This window comes from Lycorma delicatula, chromosome 6 (genome assembly GCF_047948215.1).
Source record: "Lycorma delicatula isolate Av1 chromosome 6, ASM4794821v1, whole genome shotgun sequence".
NCBI classification, from domain to species: Eukaryota; Metazoa; Arthropoda; class Insecta; order Hemiptera; family Fulgoridae; genus Lycorma; species Lycorma delicatula.
In genome coordinates, this window is record NC_134460.1 from 139,603,432 (window position 1) to 139,624,734 (window position 21,303).

Sequence of the window (21,303 nt, forward strand, 5' to 3'; positions counted from 1 at the left end):
TTCTGGCAGCACGTCTTCCTCCTCTGAGGACCCTTGACGGGCTCTCTTTTTGCCTTTGATGTCAGTTTTCTTTACATGTGGAAGTTTCTGCGCGCTAGTACTTTGCCCGGATGTCCCTTCCAAAGGAAGCGATCGTCGACGTCTCATTGTGTGGCGTTGCACTCAGGGGACAACCCCAAGTCCAACAAGTACCCACACGACCTTGTGCCCCCCAATATTTTTTTGGGGGGGTGTTGGGGGAAGGAAAATGTATTCATCTAAAAATGGGGTCAGAAAAAAAATTGGGGGGTCAAAGGGCCGGGAAGGTTGTGAAACGAATTTATGTCCAGGAATAAATTAAATAGGATAAGTGGTTCAGGAGCTATTATTGGTAAGGATTTCCCCCTATAAAATCTCTACCTGTAGGACTAGAAAAATTCTTCTGTCTATGAAGAACAAGAGAAAATTTTCCTAAGTCCTTGTATGTGTCTTTTAACACACTTGTAGTAGCTTGTCTTAACACTTAGAATAATTCGCTTGAAAAGTGTATATTCTAACCTCAAATACACCTTAAAAAACTAGTAAAAAAGCGTTTCTCCTCACTTTGTTGTTATTCAGATGACACTACAAGTTCACTAAAACATAGTAACTTAATATTACCTATTATAAAAGGTAATATAACAGGTAAAAAACACCATACGAGTAAGTTATTGTTTAAACTCAAAAAACACAAAAAACTGGGTAAGTCCATATCCGTAAACTCTTAAAAAGTGGTAGTCCAAGTCCAGAAACCAATCCTCTTATGTATCCAATAGCCAAATCCAAAAAATTAACCGTAAAACCAAACTAATAATAATAATTCGCGGAGCAGTATTACAGGTAAAGTGTTGAACTGAATTAGCTGACTCAAACCCAGGACCTTAAATTAGTGCAATCAGCTGATTCAGTCAAACAACTTACCAACTGAGGTACGCTGAGGCATCAAGTTTATTTCTGTTTTTTAATCTTTTTTTTCATTTTTATTTTAAATTTTTTTATTATTAAAATTTTTTTCAGTTTTTTATTGTATTTTTTAACAGAAAACAGTTTATTTATTTATCTGAAATCATTACACAACTAATAGTCTACAAATTATGATTGGTGAAATAAAAAATCAATTTTATTTAGCAAAGTAGGCCTACAGTTATTCAATTAATATTTCTTTTTGTTATTTTTATTACAACTGTACATATTCTCATAATTCTGACAGTAAACAATCTCATTCCACCTCAAAATTAGTTTCACTTCTATAATTTAAAACATTCGAACTTGACTGTGTGGTGTCAGATTTGGCCCTAGCTGACATTCTATCAAGTTGTTCTTTTTTTGCTTTCAACCTGGCAGCATTTAATAGCTGAAGTAAAACAATACTTGGAGTTCTGATGTAGACAAATTTTCTGTTTCTTCACTTTCTAAACAAAACTTTTTTTCCTTTTGCGGTAATCTGTGCCATAATTACTGTAATCTGTGCAGGTGGTAATTCAGAATGTATATCTTCATTCCGCTTTTCATGATCCAAATTCTGATCTCCTTGTTTTAATGAAGATTGTAGATCACATATGGGACAGTATCACAGTCTCCTGCAATTTTCTGGAAAATCAGACTTTCCTTCTAATTTAACATTTCCAGAAACACTTTTTCCCATTCAAGAATTTTAATTTTTTTGTTTCCTGTAGTATTTCAGTCTGTTTTCCACTTTACATCTGTCTTCATATTATTAAGAAGTTTTTAACTTTCCAAATGCATAATTTTTCCCAACTTCTGGCAAATTCATCTTTTATTTCTATCCATGACATTTCTTTTCTTTGACCTGTAAAACTGCTGGGATTATGGATTTATTGAAAATGACAGCACAATATTTTAAAAGCTTTGCAAATAAAAGCCATCCACAACTAATATATGCAGTCAATTCTTCCTCACTCAAAGACATGTTTGATATTTCTATTCATAATATCAAATGATTAATAAAATCCTTTCTCTAAAAAAAAAACTTTGTCTTAAAAGAAAGACACTTTTAGTTATAGCTACAGCTATAACCAAACATGTTGTAACATGTTTGTTTATGTTACTTCAATCACACATACATTCTATTACATAATATTAAAAGAGTGCTTACGAATTAAGTAATCACTTACAGGAGCATACTTAATAGCAAACATTTTCTGGTGTAAAACACCAGAAGTAAAACATTCCTTTTATTCAGATACAATCAAGAAATAATTTATGTTTAAAAGTGTTCGCTTATTCTTAAAAGTAGTCTCTTATCAATAGCTTCTTATTTTTATTCAATAGACCCATTATATCCTATTAATATTAAGAGAGTACTTACAAATTTAGTAATCACTTAAAAGAAAATACTTATCCACTGCAAAAATTCTCCAGTGTTTACTTTCAAGTAAAAGGTTGCTTTAATTCAATTACAATCAAGAGATAACTTATGCTTAAAAGTGTTCATTTATTCTGATAACTAGTCTTAACAGTAGTTACTTATTTTTATTCAAACCCAGTATCTTATTCAAAGACCTTAAATTTTTTCTTTTGCTAATGATCATTTTTCATTTCTATACATACTGCACTCCGTACAGATATTTTTAATTTTCATTTCTAATTCTTAGATCTATATTTGATAATAGCAGACTTCTTTTTTGCATAATAATTCATCTTGCTTCAGTTACTAGTAAAGCTTTTAATGTCTACCTTACTTCTATCTTTTTTAATCTTACAACTTATATCAAACAATTTTGCTGTTTTATGTTTCCCTTCCTTAATATATAGTTCCTCAATAACCTCATTTTCATTTTATTAATTATGTTTTAGCCTAGTTATTTTCAATCTAAATTTCTCTGCTGAAAGTAGAATTAATAATACATAACACTGTCAATTATTGTTATAATTAATAACAATAACATGTATATTATACATGTTTGTAGAACATTGTTGAAGTTTCTTTGGACAGTTTATACTCTGCTTCGCACCTTTCCTTCTATGCTCTCTATAGAACATAAAAGGAGTAACATCCAGCAACAGTCTACCATCATCGTAATGGTCTATTTTCCTTGATAACTCCTTTCCATTTCTTTCATGTCTTGATGAAATCTCTCACAACACCCAGATTTTCAGGAACATAGTCCACATGTGATTTAGGAAGTGAACCTTCAAGCTCATTGATCATTTGAACATTGAACATTGAACATTGAACGTTTTGGTACTTCTACAGCATGTTCTCAACGATTGATTTGAAGTTCAAATCCTTCTTACCCACAAAACTTGGTTACTATGTCTTTAAAGGTTCCCTAGGCTTCTTTTTCTGCAATTTCCATTTTGTTTCTCAAAATTACGATCTTTGAGAAGTTTTCTAATGTCAGGACCAGAAAAGAACCCTCTTTTCATTTGGCAGTTGCTAAGACTGGAGATTTGTCACAAATATATTTAAAACATTTACCTTCTTTTTTTTAAGGCTTTGACAAAGTGCTTTAACAAGCCTAACTTGATAAGCAGAGATAGAAGGAGGACTTTATTCAGTTTGAGAACTTTTCATAGCACATTTTTGGTTCCAGGTAATGAAACTCTTTTTGGCCAATCTTTCCTTATCCAATGATTTTCTCTGTCTCTGCTATCCCATTCACACAAAAAACAAGGACATTTTGTTTTAGGAGCATTGATATTATTTTGAGATCGCCACACATAATCCACTTATGATCGTCATATTTAATTTTATCGAGAATGAATTCCAAATTATCGTAACCTTCTTTTAAATGGACAGAATGTCTGATGGGTATTGACATATACACATACCCATTGTGAAGGACAACTTCATTAAGTACTTTCATACGGAATGTTAAATCGAGTCAAAGGTCCACGTACATCAGTGCAGAAGACTGATCTGCCTTCTGAAAAATATGGGGAAAAAATCCTTTTCTTTGTACCTGAACCAGGAAAATGATATGCTAGCTGCTAGCAGGTTCTTCTCTTTAAGCCCTGAACCAAGCAATTCTGAATTTTTTTTGGTCAGATGTAAGTCTCGAACCAAATCGTTTAGTTAGACTACAATAAAGCTCTGGGGCACAGATACTTCCAGGTTTATCCTCCTCAATGTTATCTTCATTTAAATCACTTGTGGAATCGCCTATTTCAGGTAAATTTTCTGGCGGTATTGGCACTGGAACATCTGGACCAAGAGGAACTGGTTGTAAAATGGATAGCATATTTGGTTAGATGATTCTGTTTTTAATCTTCAAATTGAAACTCCAGTGGAAATTGAGCAAAAGTAATCATTGGTGTGATTTTGTGGCTCTCACCACACCACTGGGACTCCAAATTTAAACACTTCTTGTTCACCCTTTGACCACCATCTCTTTCTACACTTGTGTAGCAAATGTAATGGGGTGCCCAAGTTATGACTATTTTCACTCTGAAATACATGATGTACGCTTGTCAAATAAGACTTGTTATTTCTTGTTTACCTTTCCTCCATAGACTCACCACAAATTTAACAAAAAGAATCTACACAATTTTTACAGCCTCTTGAAGCCATTTTGAAAATGGGAAGTTTCCTTTATGACCTGAAAATATATTTTCCACTGACAAAAATGTGTTTGATCATGGAGGACGAAAAAACTCAATTTATGCACACTGATGGTTGAAACAGCAAAGATAGTAGTTGCACGATGCACGAGTGGTGCAGATAGATGCCAATAAACATGTTACATCTTGTTAAGTCTTGTCAACCTGTTGGCCAAGCTCTCCCACCAAATCATCATCAGCAACCCAATGCCTCCACCCCCGCCCACTTCCTCAGACCACTCAACTGTTTAGCTGAAAGAATGCATAGTATAAGCCAAAAATTGAATTTATTATATTAATTTATTATTAAAAAAGTTTTTATGACTATTTTATAGTACCACATTTTTACAGTTTTTCAACTTTTTACAAATTTTAAAATTTGCGATTTGCAAAAAATCCTGATATGATGGAAAAAAAATTAAGGTTATTTTCAGATGCAATGCTAAAAATACATAGAAATCAATTATCAAAAATTAAAAAACATTTCACAACCCAAATTTTGCAGGCTTGTGTTATATCATAGCAACCCGATACCTGACATCATTTATACATTCAAAATATTTTCACGAAAACCTTCAAAAAACTTGTTGAAAAAATTTGAATTAACTTCCAGTCTTGTTAGTCTAAATAATCCTAAAATTCAAGTCAGGTTTGGTATGCTACAAAATTCATCTCTCATATGCGGATGTAATTGAACACTTCTCTGTAATTGTTGAAAAAAACTAAATAAGGATAAAAATGACAAACTTTTTTTTAATTCCTTTTATTTCAAATTGTTTTATGCATATACAAAAATTTTATATAGTAACATGATTAATAAAGGCATACCAATAAAATAATAAGTTATATAATTAACACAAAAGATAAATACTTAAAATATCATAAAAAAGAATTTTAAGAACCATTATTTAAACAAAATCTGATCTAAAATTAAAGAAAACCTAATCCACCTCAATTTAAGAGTCAACAAATAAGATCATGCATTAGAACATACTTCTCAAGGTAAATAAGATAAATAAGTTAAACAAAAAATGGATTAAATTAAAAATATCACTTAATACAAGTTAATCTGTGTATATATTAAAACAAGATTACCTCCACATTGAGTCTCCTCCAGAATGTCAACAAAAAAAAACAACAAAAAACATATTTCCCCTTACTGAAACTCAGCTTAAATCAGCAGAAGATCATTCTGTTTTTCTGCACTCCTCTTCTTTTTTATATCAAGAGGTTTCTATCCTTTAACATTTCTTGAAGATTGCTTTGTTTTCAAACAGGCAGGATTTTTGTAAACCTAATTCAAATGATAAAAATTGTAGAAAATATATTTTAAAAAAACTAAATAATTTTGCATAACAAAACAGATTTCATAAAATGCACAAAAAATATAAAGAATTCTTTAAATTTTGAAATGTTAAGAAAACACTAAATTAAGGAATAGTAATTTTATTGATAGTTGTTTACATTAGTTTATAATGCCATGTGTTAGATATAATACAATATTGTGTTTTAATTTGGCTCTAACTTTAAAAGGTCAAAATTAAAAAAAAGAATTGAAATTGTATTTTTTTCTGCTTAGTTTTATTTTATATTTATTCGCTCAAGATGTTCTTTCACAAAAAAAAAAAACTTAATACCACAATAATTATCAATTGTAACATTTTCAACTACTTTTGTAGGAAACTATTTTAAATTTTAATCGAAGACTTTGTTCCATCTGTAAAAACAGTGTTTTGGTTTGCTTCTTCAGAATGCATTTTAATGGATAATTTCAAAGAAAATAAAAATTCTTTAATATTTGCAACCATTTTTCATAATAATTTTTAAAAAACTTATAAGAACTTCCCAGGAAAATTTTTTTTAGTATATTAGTAGCTTACTATGCACTGTAGCAAAGAAATTCTACAGACAGAGTCAAATAAAATAAAAATTCTACAACAAAGTGTAAATCAAATTTTGTAGAAAACATTCTTTCTACAAAAGTCCCTGTGGATTCCCTCTATAGTAAACAGTTGTTTTTTCAGTAGCAATTAGTTGTAAAGAAAAACAATTAAAATTGTTTAAATAAAATGTTTAACAAATTTTACAGGAAAACTTTTCTTGCAGTGCTATACTGATTCTATAAGGAATTAAGAATGTTTTACATTATACACATACACTACACCAAGAACACTACACAGATTACAACATATACCTTTACACAACAACATCCTACACACTGTTTCTTCTTATATTTAAACTGAGTGGTATTGGGAATTTTTATAAAATGCAACCGTACCCAATGTATGGTTTTACATAGTGAACCATACAATGTTGAACATTGTTCTTTGGTCTCTGGCGAAACCAGTTGTATTTTTAGCTCTGAGCTTTATTTATGTGGGCTTTGCAGAGGTGGTCTTGTATTTCCACAGTAGTCGTGGGACCAAAATTAGTAATTCCCAAGAAACCCCGGTGATGGTTAGTGGTCCATCTGAAAAAACACCATCTGAAGTCAAATGAAAAGACCTCACTCAGCGATGTTTGATGAGGATAAAAACTGTACAGATGTGTATAGTTTAACTGGTGACACATCCCAACCATAATATAAGAACGTATGTTGTTCTTAAAATCAGTCAGCATGGAGGCTCCCTTCAAAAGATCTCACCTTTCCTGATAAATAGAGTGATAACAACCTGATGAGGCTCATGAGGTTCACCTAAAAATATCAAGAAATTGAGGGATGCAACAATACTGGTTGAGACATTTACTGTCTAACAGAGTCAATCAGTCTTGCGTCTCATGAACATAGATGGTATCTACATAAAAGTGAAATTCCACAAATTCTTGAATACCAGCCAAGGAGTAACCTTTTGCTGGGAGCCTTTGGAGATTGATATTAGTGAGATTACTGATGAAATTTGTCCCCAAGGTGTTGTAGAAGTGAGACGAATTATAAAACGTCAAGTGGAATGGAGGAACCTACTTTTTTTCTTATACTAACATTTAACCTTCCCATACCAACGGAGAAAAGAAGAGGTCTATTCTAGTGCAATCATTCATTCCCAACCCTAGGCAATATTTCCATTGTCAAAGGTATGGCCACACTACAACTTCTTGCTTGAACACTGGTATATGTGCAGAAGAAGCGCACAGAAGAAGATGCGCAGAAGGCCACAACAACTCTGAATGCCAGGAGGAAGAAAAATGTGTAAATTGTGGGGATCACATTCAACTCACTCATGAGATTGTTCCAACTTTTAGAGAAGAGAGAGCAATTTTCAAAATTTGTACCAAGCAGAAGCTTTCATTTCTGGCCATTAGAAAAGAGTACAAGAAGACAATAAGCTCCCTGATAAAAACACATATCTCTTTTGCAGCCGCTACATCAAAGTAAATCCATAGAAATGCTGGTATCAACAGTGCAAATCCTGCACTATATTTAAACAGCTTGTTTAGATGTTATATGATCAAGCATCCTCAATCAAAACCATTATTTTTGAGCTAACTAAGAGTACAAACAAGAAGAAGGATAGTTCTGATGGAAAGACCAACAGTTGTGTGCCGAGGCCCGCTTCAAGTCGAGTCGGTGCAGTCGAAATTATTAAATAAAACTCCAGCTTCACCAGCTGTGCAGCAAACTGCCAAGATCCCAATGAAGGAATCTAAAAAAATCTTCATCTGATATCCGGCCTCCCAGCAATCAAAATCCCACCCATCACAAATTCTCCTCGAAGATATAGGGGCTGATGAAGTGCCTGAAGAAGTAAAGCACTTCTTAAAAATTATTAATACCAAAAAGAAAAGCATGTGCCTGCAAATGAAATGTCCTTTCGCGGATACTTCTGCGAAAGATGCGGCCATCAAACTGAAGGTAGAGGACGTGAGGATTCCTGAAGAAACCGTAATAGCCGCTCATATTCCGCTAGCGACAAAAATCCCCGCAGTCGCGGTGAAGATAAAATCTGCAACTTAAATCTTCCATCAAATTCTGATATCAGTGAGGGTGATCTGTCCATTTTGTTTTCCCAGATTCCTTTACCATCCATAATAACTGGCGATTTCAACGCCCATCACCATTCTAGAGGCTGATCGTCTTATTCCCCCCCGATACAATGTAGTTGATCGACTGAGGCAGCACTTACCACTCTGCTTATTGAACGATGACTCGTACACGTTTATGTCATCTTCATCAGGTACACTTTCGTGCATCTATCTATTAGTACGTTCAGTAACCTTACTCCCACGTTTCCAAAAACTTCTTTGGAAGAGATCATAGACCGGCTGCAATTACTAGGATAGTCGATAATAGTGATTTGCCTCAGAGTCAGCCACGCAGATGGATAGTTCAGAAAAAGGACTGGATAGGATACAAGGATTCCTTTAGTAATTATGACAAAAGTGGTAGCGCAATCCACCAGCTTGCCAAGTTTACATACCGGATTCTCGATAACGCGAATGAATTCAACCCCTTAACATCTGAAAAGCCAAAGCGGTCTGCTGTTCCTTGGTGGGATGAAGAATTCAGGCGGGCACTAAGAGATTGGCGTAGGGCTTTACGTAATTTCTAGCGACATAGACCTTGTTAACGCGACAGTTGATTTGCGAACACATTCGGAATGTCGTTCAGGGCAGTTTCACTTAGAATATCGTAATGTCCTGAGTTTGTTAGATATAAGTTGCAGGTAGAAAATATCCCGTTGGTTATTAGACACCCAAAATTAATTTAACATATCCTTTTCTTATCGTGAGCTAGGAATGCCTTGAATAATTCTCGTGGCACTTCCTTCGGAAATCACAATATCAGGCTAGTATGTTATTACACCTCCCAGATAGTGCACCACAACACATTTGTATATCTACAATAGAATATTCTCTGACCAGGTGTTACCAGATTCTTGGTCAGAGGCATTGGTAATCCCCGTACTGAAACCTGGTAAGGATAAATCATGTCCAAGTTATCGTCCTATCTCCTTGACCTGTACCCTGTGCAAAGTGATTGAACGAATGGTGAACCGTCGTCTAGGGTGGTACCTTGAAAGAAACGCTCTAATTTCCCCAAAATGCAGTTTCCGCCCAGAACAATGTGATTAATCATCTATTGATCACGTAGTTACCCTGGTAGCTGCTATGCAAAACCGCCACCGCCTGGTTGCTGTATTTTTCGATTTTCAAAAGGGGTACAACACAGCATGGAAGAGAGGAATCCTAACTAAATACACTTCATGAAGAACAAATCCAGTTATCTTACAAAACGTATTTTATAATATTATTAATAGCATGAATCCTGATGTTACAGTTTATTAGCTCTAGAAACGTTAATTTTGTTGGTTGTGGTTGGCAACAGAACATGCATGTTTGGCCTTCCCAGCACTTTCATTGCAGAATTGTATGCCATTAATTAGGCCTTACATATAATTAGTCCATACTTTTGACATGTTTTTGTTTGCTCAGATTCCATGAGTGCCTTACAGACGATTAATGACGTGTTCTCCAGACACCCTGTTTTCTGTGAGATTCATTGTGTCATTTTGCAAATGAATCACCATAATTTTGTTGGATCTCCAGCCATATTGGGATTTTAGGCAATGATGGCATGGCAAAGGAGGCTTGTTTCCAGCCTCCTTTCACCAATTGCGTCCCTTCGAACGATCTTGTCTGTTTTCTAAAGAAGATAGTACATGATGAATGGTAAAGTGAGTGGGATGCTAATATTAACTTCTAAACTATTACACTTCATCCAGTCACGGACAATGTCACTTTGGAGCTCCTCACACAGAAATAACCGTCAAGAGGAGGTTATTATCTGCAGTTTGCGAATAGGCCACACTAGGCTCACTCATGGCTATTTGATGACACAAACAGATGCACCCATTTATGCACGCTGCGACTGCGAACTAACAGTGCACCACATCCTTGTAGACTGTATCTTTTATGCGGCATTGCGACACAAGTTTAACATAGGGACTAACATGCAAAATATTTTAGGGGATAATGAAATGTTATCTTGTGTTTTACGGATTTAGGGTCGTTCGTTTATATTCAAGTATTTAAATTACTGTACTGTGTTTCAGCTACGCATACTACTTGCCGTAAAGCAGATGGTAACTTTTTATTATTTTAATTGAGATATATACTGTGATATATCTTTGTTTATTACCAGAAATATATCGTGTCCAGGCGATGACAATGCGGAAGTTTTTTTTTGCCCCCAAAAAAATAAATAAAATAAAGAGTTGTTGATGACACATTGATAGGTTTACCATATGTACGGGGTTAGCCCGGACAGTTCTGGTTTTTTAGTGCTGTCCCGGGTTGCAAACATGTCCAGGGTTTGAGAATTTTATGACTGGAGAAGATTTTTTTAATTTTAGACCTATTAGTTCGATATTGCGTTTTAAACATTCACTTACGGCCGTGCTTCTCTCAGCCGACCTTGGAGCAAGCGGTGACGTCGATTTTGACGGAGGCGTGGCTACCGGTCTCGCCACAACATTTTACTTAGTCTTTTGGCAACACAACAGGGCCAATGTGTTTATGTTATTTTCGCGTGTGAAGTAACTCGTCTACACGTTTTTTATCATTTTATCTCTATTCGTTTTTTGTCGCATCGTTTAGCAATGGGCAGAAGAAAATGTGTGTCTAATGTTAACCTGCAACGGAATACAAAATTTTGAAATTGTGTAATGACAGTAACAATGAACGTGTTTATTCCACACCATGTACTGGAGAATTTTCTGTTGCACATAAAGGAAAGGGTGATATTGAAGACCTCGTGAAAACAGCTGAACATAGGAATGCTATTAATGCTACTGCTTCAGCAAACATAAGACATTTTTTTTTCCAGCCAAAGATTGGAATAACAATAACAGTGGATCTGGAGTGTGCTGCTAAAGAAGCTACATTTTCATCCCACACTGCTAGACAAGAACTCAGTTTCAAGAACTGCACATCTAAACTGGTTAAAAAGTTATATGACCCAAAATTTTCATCTGCTAGAACCAAAACTGAGACAATTATTTTTAATGTTATTTTACCACTTATATTTGATGTGTTGCATTCTTTGGAAAATTATAATTATGTAACAGTAACGATGGATAGCTCAAACAGAAGTGAAGTAAAACTTGTTTCGATTGTTGTAAGATATTTCAGTATTGAGGAGGGAATTCAAATTAAATTTTTAATTTCAATGAAGTGTCAGATGAAACTGCTCAAATTTTGACTCAGTATCTTTTGCAGTGACACTATTCTGGATTTCCAAGTATGAAAACAATGGAGTCCTGGTAAGGCAATCATGAATTTTCCCTGATACATAGAGATGTTTAAAAACCACTTGTAAGGACTGATATTTACGTTATGTTAAGTTCAATAACATAACGTAAACTCATCGGTTTGGCACCCTATGATTTTTGCTTCCCAAATTTAAAGAGGAACATGTTTAAAGTGATTTAGATAGACCTATTTTAGGAATTGGTTGTTCAGCCCACATTGTACATAATTCAGTACAATCATGTGATTCTCTACCCCTGGACATAGAAGTTATTGTTATAAAAATGTATAAATATTTTCACATATATACAGTAAGAGTAACAAAACTTAGAGTTGTGTGAATTTGTGGAAACAGATTACAAAGACATATTATCTCATAGCAGCACAAGGTTCCTTAGTTTGTTACCTGCAATAGAAAGAATTCTTTCCATTTTTGATGGCCTAAAATCATACTTCTTATCTTGTGGCAAATGCCCAAAATTATTATTTTATTTTATTTTTTAATGTAAAAAGTGAACTGTTTTTAAAATTTTGATATGGTACTCTACAGTTACTTAATAATGTAATTCTGAAATTGGAAGTTAATTCTATCACAGCAACAGAACCATTTCAGACATATTCTGAATTAATTTGTCAACTTCAGGAAAGAAAAACCCACAAATTTATACATCCATCTGCCAAAGAATTGCTATGCACTCTTAAAGAAAATAATGATGTTTAGTAACATAAATTCTTCTTAAGTGCACACAATTTTTATTATTGTAGTATCCAATACTTAGAGCAGTGGAGAACCAGTTTTGATAAAGTTTCAGTGGATAAATTTACCAACTGAATTTGCCTGGTCTGATTTAGAAGAGAGTGTACAAGTTAATTAAATTATAAAAGATTACATAAATATTGATGACCTATTTGATGAACGTACATTGTTGAACCAGGTAATTCAAAATCAAAGGGTAGGTTGTGGTTCAAGTTCTGAAAAAGTACCAGATAATATTGAAGAGAAGTGGAAAGCAATTTTTAAGGTGTTCAAAAGACTGATATTTCAAGTTGCAATATTTCTAAAATGGTTGAGTATGCAATGTCTTTGCCTGGGACATCTCCTCCAGTTGAGAGAATTTCTTCAATTGTGGGGAACATTTGGTTTGCATAAAGGGGTAGCCTTTCATTATCTACTGTTAAACATGTGCTAAATGTTAAAATTAATTCAGAACTTTCTTGTTTTGAATTTTATGATGTAATTAAAACAAACCATTTCTGAAAAAAGACATGTCTAGTGAAAAATACAACTGAATAAATAAAGTTTAATGTTTCAGTAAACTGTTAAGACTTTTAAGTAATCAAAAATATATCCTGGGTTGGACCCAAAAAATATGTTAAACCTCCTACACAATGAGTAATATTATATGAAGCTGTAGGTACATTACATTATCATTTGAGTGATAATAAACCTTTTTATAACTAACACAGTGGTGATTACAATTAAGTTTTAGTATTAAGTTTCGGCATTATCTAAAATGAAGTTGGATATAATGGAGTTCAATGGAAATTTTTGTAGTCATTATATAATAAAAAGAAATTAATATTTTATCTTATCTATGTACCTGTAAAGAATATTATATATAATTTATACAAACAATATAATCACTAAAATGTTAATATACGATACATAGATTCAAAAAATTAATATATAAAAAAAATTTTTATGTAACTCAGCCATAGAACATGTGACAAAAATTATTTTGTAATTAAAACTCAATAAATAAAAATAAAGTAGTGATTATGAAAAATGAATGCTTTAAATAAAAACCAATTTGTTTTCACACCTTCTGTTACATTAACAACTTCAAATTATAAAAATCATGTTTTTCTCAGGTATGTTTTAAAATAATAATTCATTCAAAAAACATTTTACTTTTTTACTCTAAACTATTAATTACTAACTTCATACATTAATATATATATATATATATATATATATATATATATATATATATATAGATTTTAATTATTTCAGCAATAATACAGATATATATAAATTATATCAGCAATGGCAATGTATAACAATGCTTGGCAGAATCAAGGAAAATTTTGATTAGAACAGTATTTTACAAAACACAAAGTAAGTTAATTGCTATTTTGAATATTTTCTTTATAAACTAATTACTAGCTTAAAATAAAATATTACCTGAAACAGTAATAATTAAAGAGAGAGATGGGGTTATAGTAAAACACTGCATTATAAAAATTAATTACAAGCAACAATCCAGGTTTTATTCCTTGAGGTATTCCATGATTAATATACTACCACCAGGTCCCTTTTGTAAAATATAATCAATCATCTTGCACAGACTGTCAGAAATTTTCTTTCAAAAAATGTATTTTTTTCAGTTAAATAAAGATTAATGTACACCTAATAATAAGTGAATAAAAAATAATATGAAAAGCCTGAATCAGGAATGGAGCCCAGGACATGTGGTATACCAGTCAACAGCACTACCAACTGAGCTTCTGTATATTTATAATGTGAAGCCCAAAATTAATATTTTAAATAATGAAATATTTTAATTATACTATTCTTTAAACAATGCTTACTTTGCATAAACATATAAGTAACCTGTGTAATCATATGTTGTCAATACAAACAGACCAGTTTTAATTGTTCTTGTTCCTAAATAAAAGCTTCTCAGACTTAAATTTATAAAATATAATGAATATATTTGTTTTCAACAAAAGGTTTTCTGTAAATAAATGATAATTTTTTTATTTCCATAGGCTATATATTTACTACTTTTTTTCAAAGTCTGATTTAAATATGAAATAAATACTGTAATAAATGACAGAAAATGATCAAAGGAATTTTTTTAAGTTCAGTTAAATCAATAAAAAAAGTATCAATACTGCTGATTTTTCAGACAGGCACCACACATATTTTTATTTTATTCTTTTTCATTCTGCATTACCAAATTTCTTCCAGGCTGGTGGGTGTTATTTTTTAATTTAATACTGGTAGTAATTATCTCAGTAACCCTTTATAAATGATTACAAGAAAAAGGAATATTCATTAACTGGATGTAGCAAGGTAAAATCCAATGTTAAGTATAGTTCACAACAAATTTATGTTTAAATAAACTGAAAAAGATGGAAATTGTTCTTTGATTTGGCATTTTAGACATATGATACATCCTAAATACTTTCTTCATTTAGCACTAGACTGCAATTAGGAATTGAATCCTCAAAATTTCAGTTAATAAATGGAAAATATACACAAAAAATTATAATTAATCCTTTCTTGTTTATTATTGTACACTGATCAAATTTATATGATAGAATAACATAGAACATGAATAAGATATTCTATCTCTCACAATTCATTAAGCTCTTACACTACACACAAGTGTACTACTTATACAGCCAGATACAATATAAGCTTAACAAAATGGTAAAATAATACTTAAGTCATTTTAAATAGCAGAAATTATTACTACATGTAATACTCTTACTCAAAATTTACTCATTTTCAGAATATTTTTTAAGAATAATATGTTTTCAACCAAAAAATGCTTTCGGTACTGAAGCAAACCAACCTAATATACCTAAATCGTAGCAAACAACTTTTTCACAGTATACATAAGATATTTCAAATTAATAAAGTAATACTTATCTAGTCATATATTTCTGAAGAAATCTAGGTTGACACCTAATCAATCATCTTATTCTAGAGAAATATATTTTGTAGTGTTTGAAAAATCCCAAGCATGACTGAATTCAAACCCAGAACCTTCTGGTCGATAATAATAATAAATATAAAATAAACATTTTTTTTTCATATGAGTTATAGTAATGATTATTATTTTATATAGTATAAATGTACATTTTTGTTTAGGTTTTATCCAGCAACGTTATGTTGTTACAATATTTGGTTTCTTTCTCACTGCTTTGACCAGCATAGCAAAATATTCAATCACTATTACATTAACAGAGATGGTAAAAGATAGCTTCAATTATGAATTCTTTAATTCATCATCCAATGATGTATGCCCTGTAGATGATTATATAGAATTCTCCAACTCAACAAAAGAGGTAATACAAAAAAAAATTATTTCATTATTAAGAAATATATGTTACAATAAACACAATCGCACAAAGACAGAATGCAAGAGTTTTTGTTAAAGAAAACATCAAACTAATTTTGCTTTGGATGTACTGTATTATATTTTAAAGTTTTTGAATGCAATCTTTTGGCCACTATTTTCTGTGGGCTATAATTTACAACCCCTTCAACTGAGAATGACAGGTTTTTTATTTAAATATAAAACTTCAAAGCAAGCATTAAGTAATATAAAATTACAACAGATATTAAATAATATCAAACATTGTATAATGGATGTTAAAAAAAAAAATCTTTTATTGATCTTTTCATAATCTTTAATTTTTAGTAATTTACATTGATAGAAATTTTTTTCATATACGAGTACTTAAGTTTTTTCAGATATGTTTCATACAAACGGTCAAAATCCGTTATATGCCAACAACGCTTCTGTTAGTTCTTAGTTGGTGCCACTGAACTATATTGAAATAAAAAAATATATAAACAAAATTGTAAATGTAATCTTTTTTTTCCCTGTTTAGCCTCCGGGAATCACTGTGAGTATTACTTCAGAGGATGATATGTATGAGTGTAAGTGAACTGTAGTCTTGTACAATCTGAGGTCTACCATTTCTAAGATGTCTGATTAATTGAAACCCAACCACCAAAGAACACGGCTATCCATGATGTAGTATTCAAATCTATATACATATAACTTCTTTTACAAGGACTTGAACGCTGGAACACTCGACTTCCAAATCAGCTGATTTGCGAAGATGCATTCACCACTAGACCAACCCATTGGGTAAAATGAGCGAAGGTTAAGTTTGGTTAGATTACATTTATAACCCACCGGATTGGTCCGGTACTGGAAAATTTACGAGTGCACCCCTGCTGTCATCTCAAAGTGTTTAATAAAGTAAGTCAAAAGTTGGGTGCATCATTCTTACCCAGAAGAAAAAATTTGCGAAAGATATGAAATATCAGTTCTTTGGTCCAATCCAAGAAATTCAGAATGCAACACTAAAAAAATTATCTTAACACTATTCTGGATTGCCAAGTATGTGTATACAATGGAGTCCCTGGTAAGGCAACCATGAATTTTCCCCAATACGAGTTGTGTGAAAAAAGTAATGAGATTGGTAACACTGCGAGCGATCTGGCAACGCTGTGTCTACCGGTTTGTTCATCCCTTCAACTTGCTCAGTACGAGTTTCAACTCCGTTCAGCCAAGACATTATTTTTAACAGCGCCATCAGTGAAGTTGTGTTTTTGTTGTTACAAAATGGAGCATCGGAGTTTAGAGCAACGTTGTGCAATCAAGTTTTGTGATTAACTTGGGGAATCAGCGAGTGTGACCTTTGAAAAGTTGACACAGGCCTGTGGAGAACATTGCTTATCAAGGGCACAAGTTTTCCGCTGGCACAAATCATTTTTGGAAGGCTGAGAACATGTTGAAGATCAACCTCGCTCAGGGAAACCTTCAACTTCAAAATCTGACGAAAACGTTGAGCATGTGAGGGTTCTTGTGAGATCAGATCGTCGTTTAACAATAAAGATGACGAGAGAACAGTTTAATTTAAACACTGTCACCGTACATCAAATTTTGACAGACGATTTGGACATGCGAAACGTTTGTGCGAAATTGGTGCCAAAAAACATCACAACGGAACAGAAGGACAATCGAAGAAACGTGTGCGTTGATCGTCTTGAGAGGATTGACAATGACCAAGAATTCTTCAATTGTGTGATCACAGGTGATGAATCCTGGATATTTGAGTACGATCCTGGAACAAACCGCAAAGGGAAGAGTGTCACACTCCGTCATCTCCTCAACCGAAAAAATGTAGAATGAGCAAATCAAAGATCAAAACCATGCTGATTTGCTTTTTTGACAGTAGAGGTATAAAGAATATAGAGGTATAAAGGAATAAGGTATAAGGAATATAGAGGTATAAAGAGGCATAAAGAATTTGTTCCTCCAGGACAAACTGCCAATCAAGTGTCTTACAAAGGTGTCCTTGAAAGGCTCAGGAAAACTTTGGTAAGTAAAATGTCAGTCTCATTACTTTTCTCACATACCTCGTACATAGAGATGTTTAAAAAGAGTTTGTAAAGACATTTACGTTATGTTAAGTTCAATTAACATAACGTAAACTCATCGGTTTGGCACCCTTTGATCTTTGCTTCCCAAATTTAAAGAGGAACATAAAAGGTTCCCATTTCATGAAGAACACAGTGAGGTCAAGGGTCAAAGAAAGACTCCTGAAATTGCTGAAAAGATGAGAAAATTGATTTACCAACTGGAGAAATGCATAATTGTAAATAGACTACTACTGAAACATAAAGATAATCTTTTGTTGGAAATGAAATTAGATTTCATACCTTTCTCATTCAAATGCACATTACTTTGCAACAGTTACTTGTAGAAACTAACTAAATCGAATGTTAACCAGTTAAGTAAGGACAGGATCCTGTCCTTACAGCAATTAGGCTAAAGAAAATTACATTTTAAATTAATCTTTTATATTTCCAGAGGAAGGGAGAGTTTGATTGGAGTAGTGAAAGTCAAGGTTTAATAATCAGCGCTGTATTTTGGTTGTATGCATTCCTGCAAACTCCATTTGGATTTCTAATAGATAGATATGGAGCTAAAATTATTATAGTTACATCTACCCTATCATCAGGCTTACTTATGATTTCACTGCCATTTGCTGCACGTATTATTGGAGTTCCTGGTGTAATAGTTGTCAGAGTATTAATCGGAGTTGGTCAAGTAAGTAAACAATTATTTAAATAATTCTTAATTATTTTGTTTTTTATCTTCAGTCAATTGATTAATCCAACACTACTGTCACTCCTTTCTATTCTGTGTTAAAACTGTGACCTCAAAATGAATATCCTGTATCATTCACATGATGAGTGTATGTAAATGATGATATCATCTACTACATACATTCATTCCATATGCTCATTATCTGCTTTAGTTTTTCTTTCTTAATAATTTTACTATTTTATTATATTAACTGAACCCTCAATATGTGATCCATCAACTAGTTAATTTTTTTACACCATACTGTCACACATTTCCCTCTTTCCCAATTAGTGCTAAAACTTCTTGATTTAGCCAAGTACTGTAACAATTTAACTAACTTTCAGCTTTCTCATTATATCCTGAACTATGTTTTGCTGTCATTAAGTACTATACTCCACTAAAATATCTTTATGAACTTTTGCCTACTTTGTACATTTTTATTTGATACTATCATTAATTTAATTAATTCTTATAATATTATATTTTGGCAACTGAAGAGACCAAGGTGATAATCAGTACTGTATCATAGTTTAAGTATTTGTAAGAATGAATACAGATAATTAAAATAAATGCTTTTTAATAGTTTGATAACTATGGCGAATTAAAAATTTTTTACTGGTCCTTCTTATCATTTCAGTATTACACACAAACATGAGCTTAAGTTACAACCATCCATTAAAGAGAAAGAAGTATTATTTTAAACACATAAAATGTTTTTATCTGCCTGTGATAATAATAACTTGCACAACAATTACTAAAAATATATTTTAAAAGCTAAAAATGATAAGATTAATTAGGTTTTTAATTACTTAGAGAACTTTATTAACCTAATATAATTAAAATGTGCTAGAAATTCTAAAATGTATAGTATATAAAACTTTATGTAATAAAATATTTATTAATTATATAATAATTTCCACTTGCCAACTATTTTTATTATTATGTCCTAGCACTTTCGGCTATTAATCCATCATCAGGAACATTTATATCATTATTTATCATTTTTGTTTTAAAAAAAAAAATCTCTAAATTCATTTAATAGATTAATTTGAGAAGGAAATAATTATAATCCATAACACATAAATATTTCTGATGATGGATTAATATTCGAAAGCGCTAGGACATAATAATGAAAATAGTTGGTAAGTGAAAATTATTAGATAATTAATTTATATCAATACCATTGGGTCATGATTAATAATAAAATTAATTAAAATCTTTATGTCTTGTTAGAAAGCATATAAACTTTTGTCATAAAATATATAAATATTTATGTCATATAATAAAATGTTAAATCTTTGTCGTCTTAGAACTATTCAAAAGATTCTATTTATTGATCAGACACAATAAAAAAAAATCTGATGTGGACACCATATTACTTCCTTGTATGCCTATTAAATTACATTTACACATTTTTTGCTGCACTTCATTTAAACTTATTTCATTTGGAAGTGTGATAAAATCCTCCAATTCTTTAATAAAGTGGACAGTTACACAATTGCTGAAATATTAGTTTTTATTAACATCAAATATTTATACAATTATTAATTCAACAATCTTAAATGAAATATTACGACAGAAAGTCCCTTTATTACTCATATTACTAGATGTGATTACTCGTATTATTCATATCTTCATGAGTTACTGGTTAGCAAAAGTTTCAGATTTCTGGTGTGTCGTATAAAAAAAGTTAATAATAATTAAACTATTCTGTATAGTGAACTCCTGTGTACTGGTTACAAATGTTAATTTCAACCTTACAGCGTAAAATCTTCAGTTTTTATTATTGATTATTTGATGAATAATCAAAAATGGAAAAAAACCAGTCATACAGGAAAAAAGATAACATTAAGAAATATATCTAAAAAAACAACAACAAGATGAATATGAAGAGGAAGAGAAAATGTTAAGAACAAAAAATTAAGAGATGATAAATATAATGGGAAGAAAATGTTAAGATCAAGGAAAGAGTAAAAAGATTAAGAGAGGATGACGAATATAAAGAGAGAAAATTTGAAAACTAGAGAACGTGTACATAAATAAAGATCAGAAGAACACATCAAACCAAAGAGCGATTAAATGACTGGCAACAAAAAACAAATAAATGAAATGATGATCAATTCCGACTTAGGGAGAATATTGTTCAACAATATCAGAGGAGCAATGAACTAAAAGATAAGATTTTTTTTGCAATTTATTAAAGATCGGGCACGTATGCCTCAGTGTATATGTTGTTCTTGTGAGGGTCTATTTTTCACTCACTTTGTAGTTAACTTTATTATAGATAAAATTAAGCATAAATTAAACTAGAAAATCTAAAAATAATACGACTCTAAATTATAATTTTCAATTAATATTAAATAATCAGATGTTTCACCAAATCTATTACATATACACATATGTAATAATGCCTATTAAATTACATATACAGATTTTTAAAACTCTATTTCACTAATTAATAACTTCTGATTTTTTTCATATTTTTTTTATTTTATTGTTATTATTGAATAATTATTTATTGTAAAAATGGTTTTACAATCAAGGGTTAATAATTATTAATAAATCAATATATTTA

At 31.6% G+C, this 21,303-nt stretch overlaps 1 protein-coding gene across 1 annotated transcript; it reads left to right on the forward strand.

Annotated features, from left to right (window-relative positions):
• Positions 1–321: 321 nt before the first annotated feature.
• LOC142326940 (putative inorganic phosphate cotransporter) lies at positions 322–19,985 on the forward strand. Its single transcript, XM_075369669.1, has 4 exons — positions 322–370; positions 15,710–15,906; positions 18,450–18,689; positions 19,962–19,985. Exons 1-4 carry the CDS (start codon positions 322–324, stop codon positions 19,983–19,985), a joined length of 510 nt encoding a protein of 169 aa, XP_075225784.1.
• Positions 19,986–21,303: the final 1,318 nt, after the last annotated feature.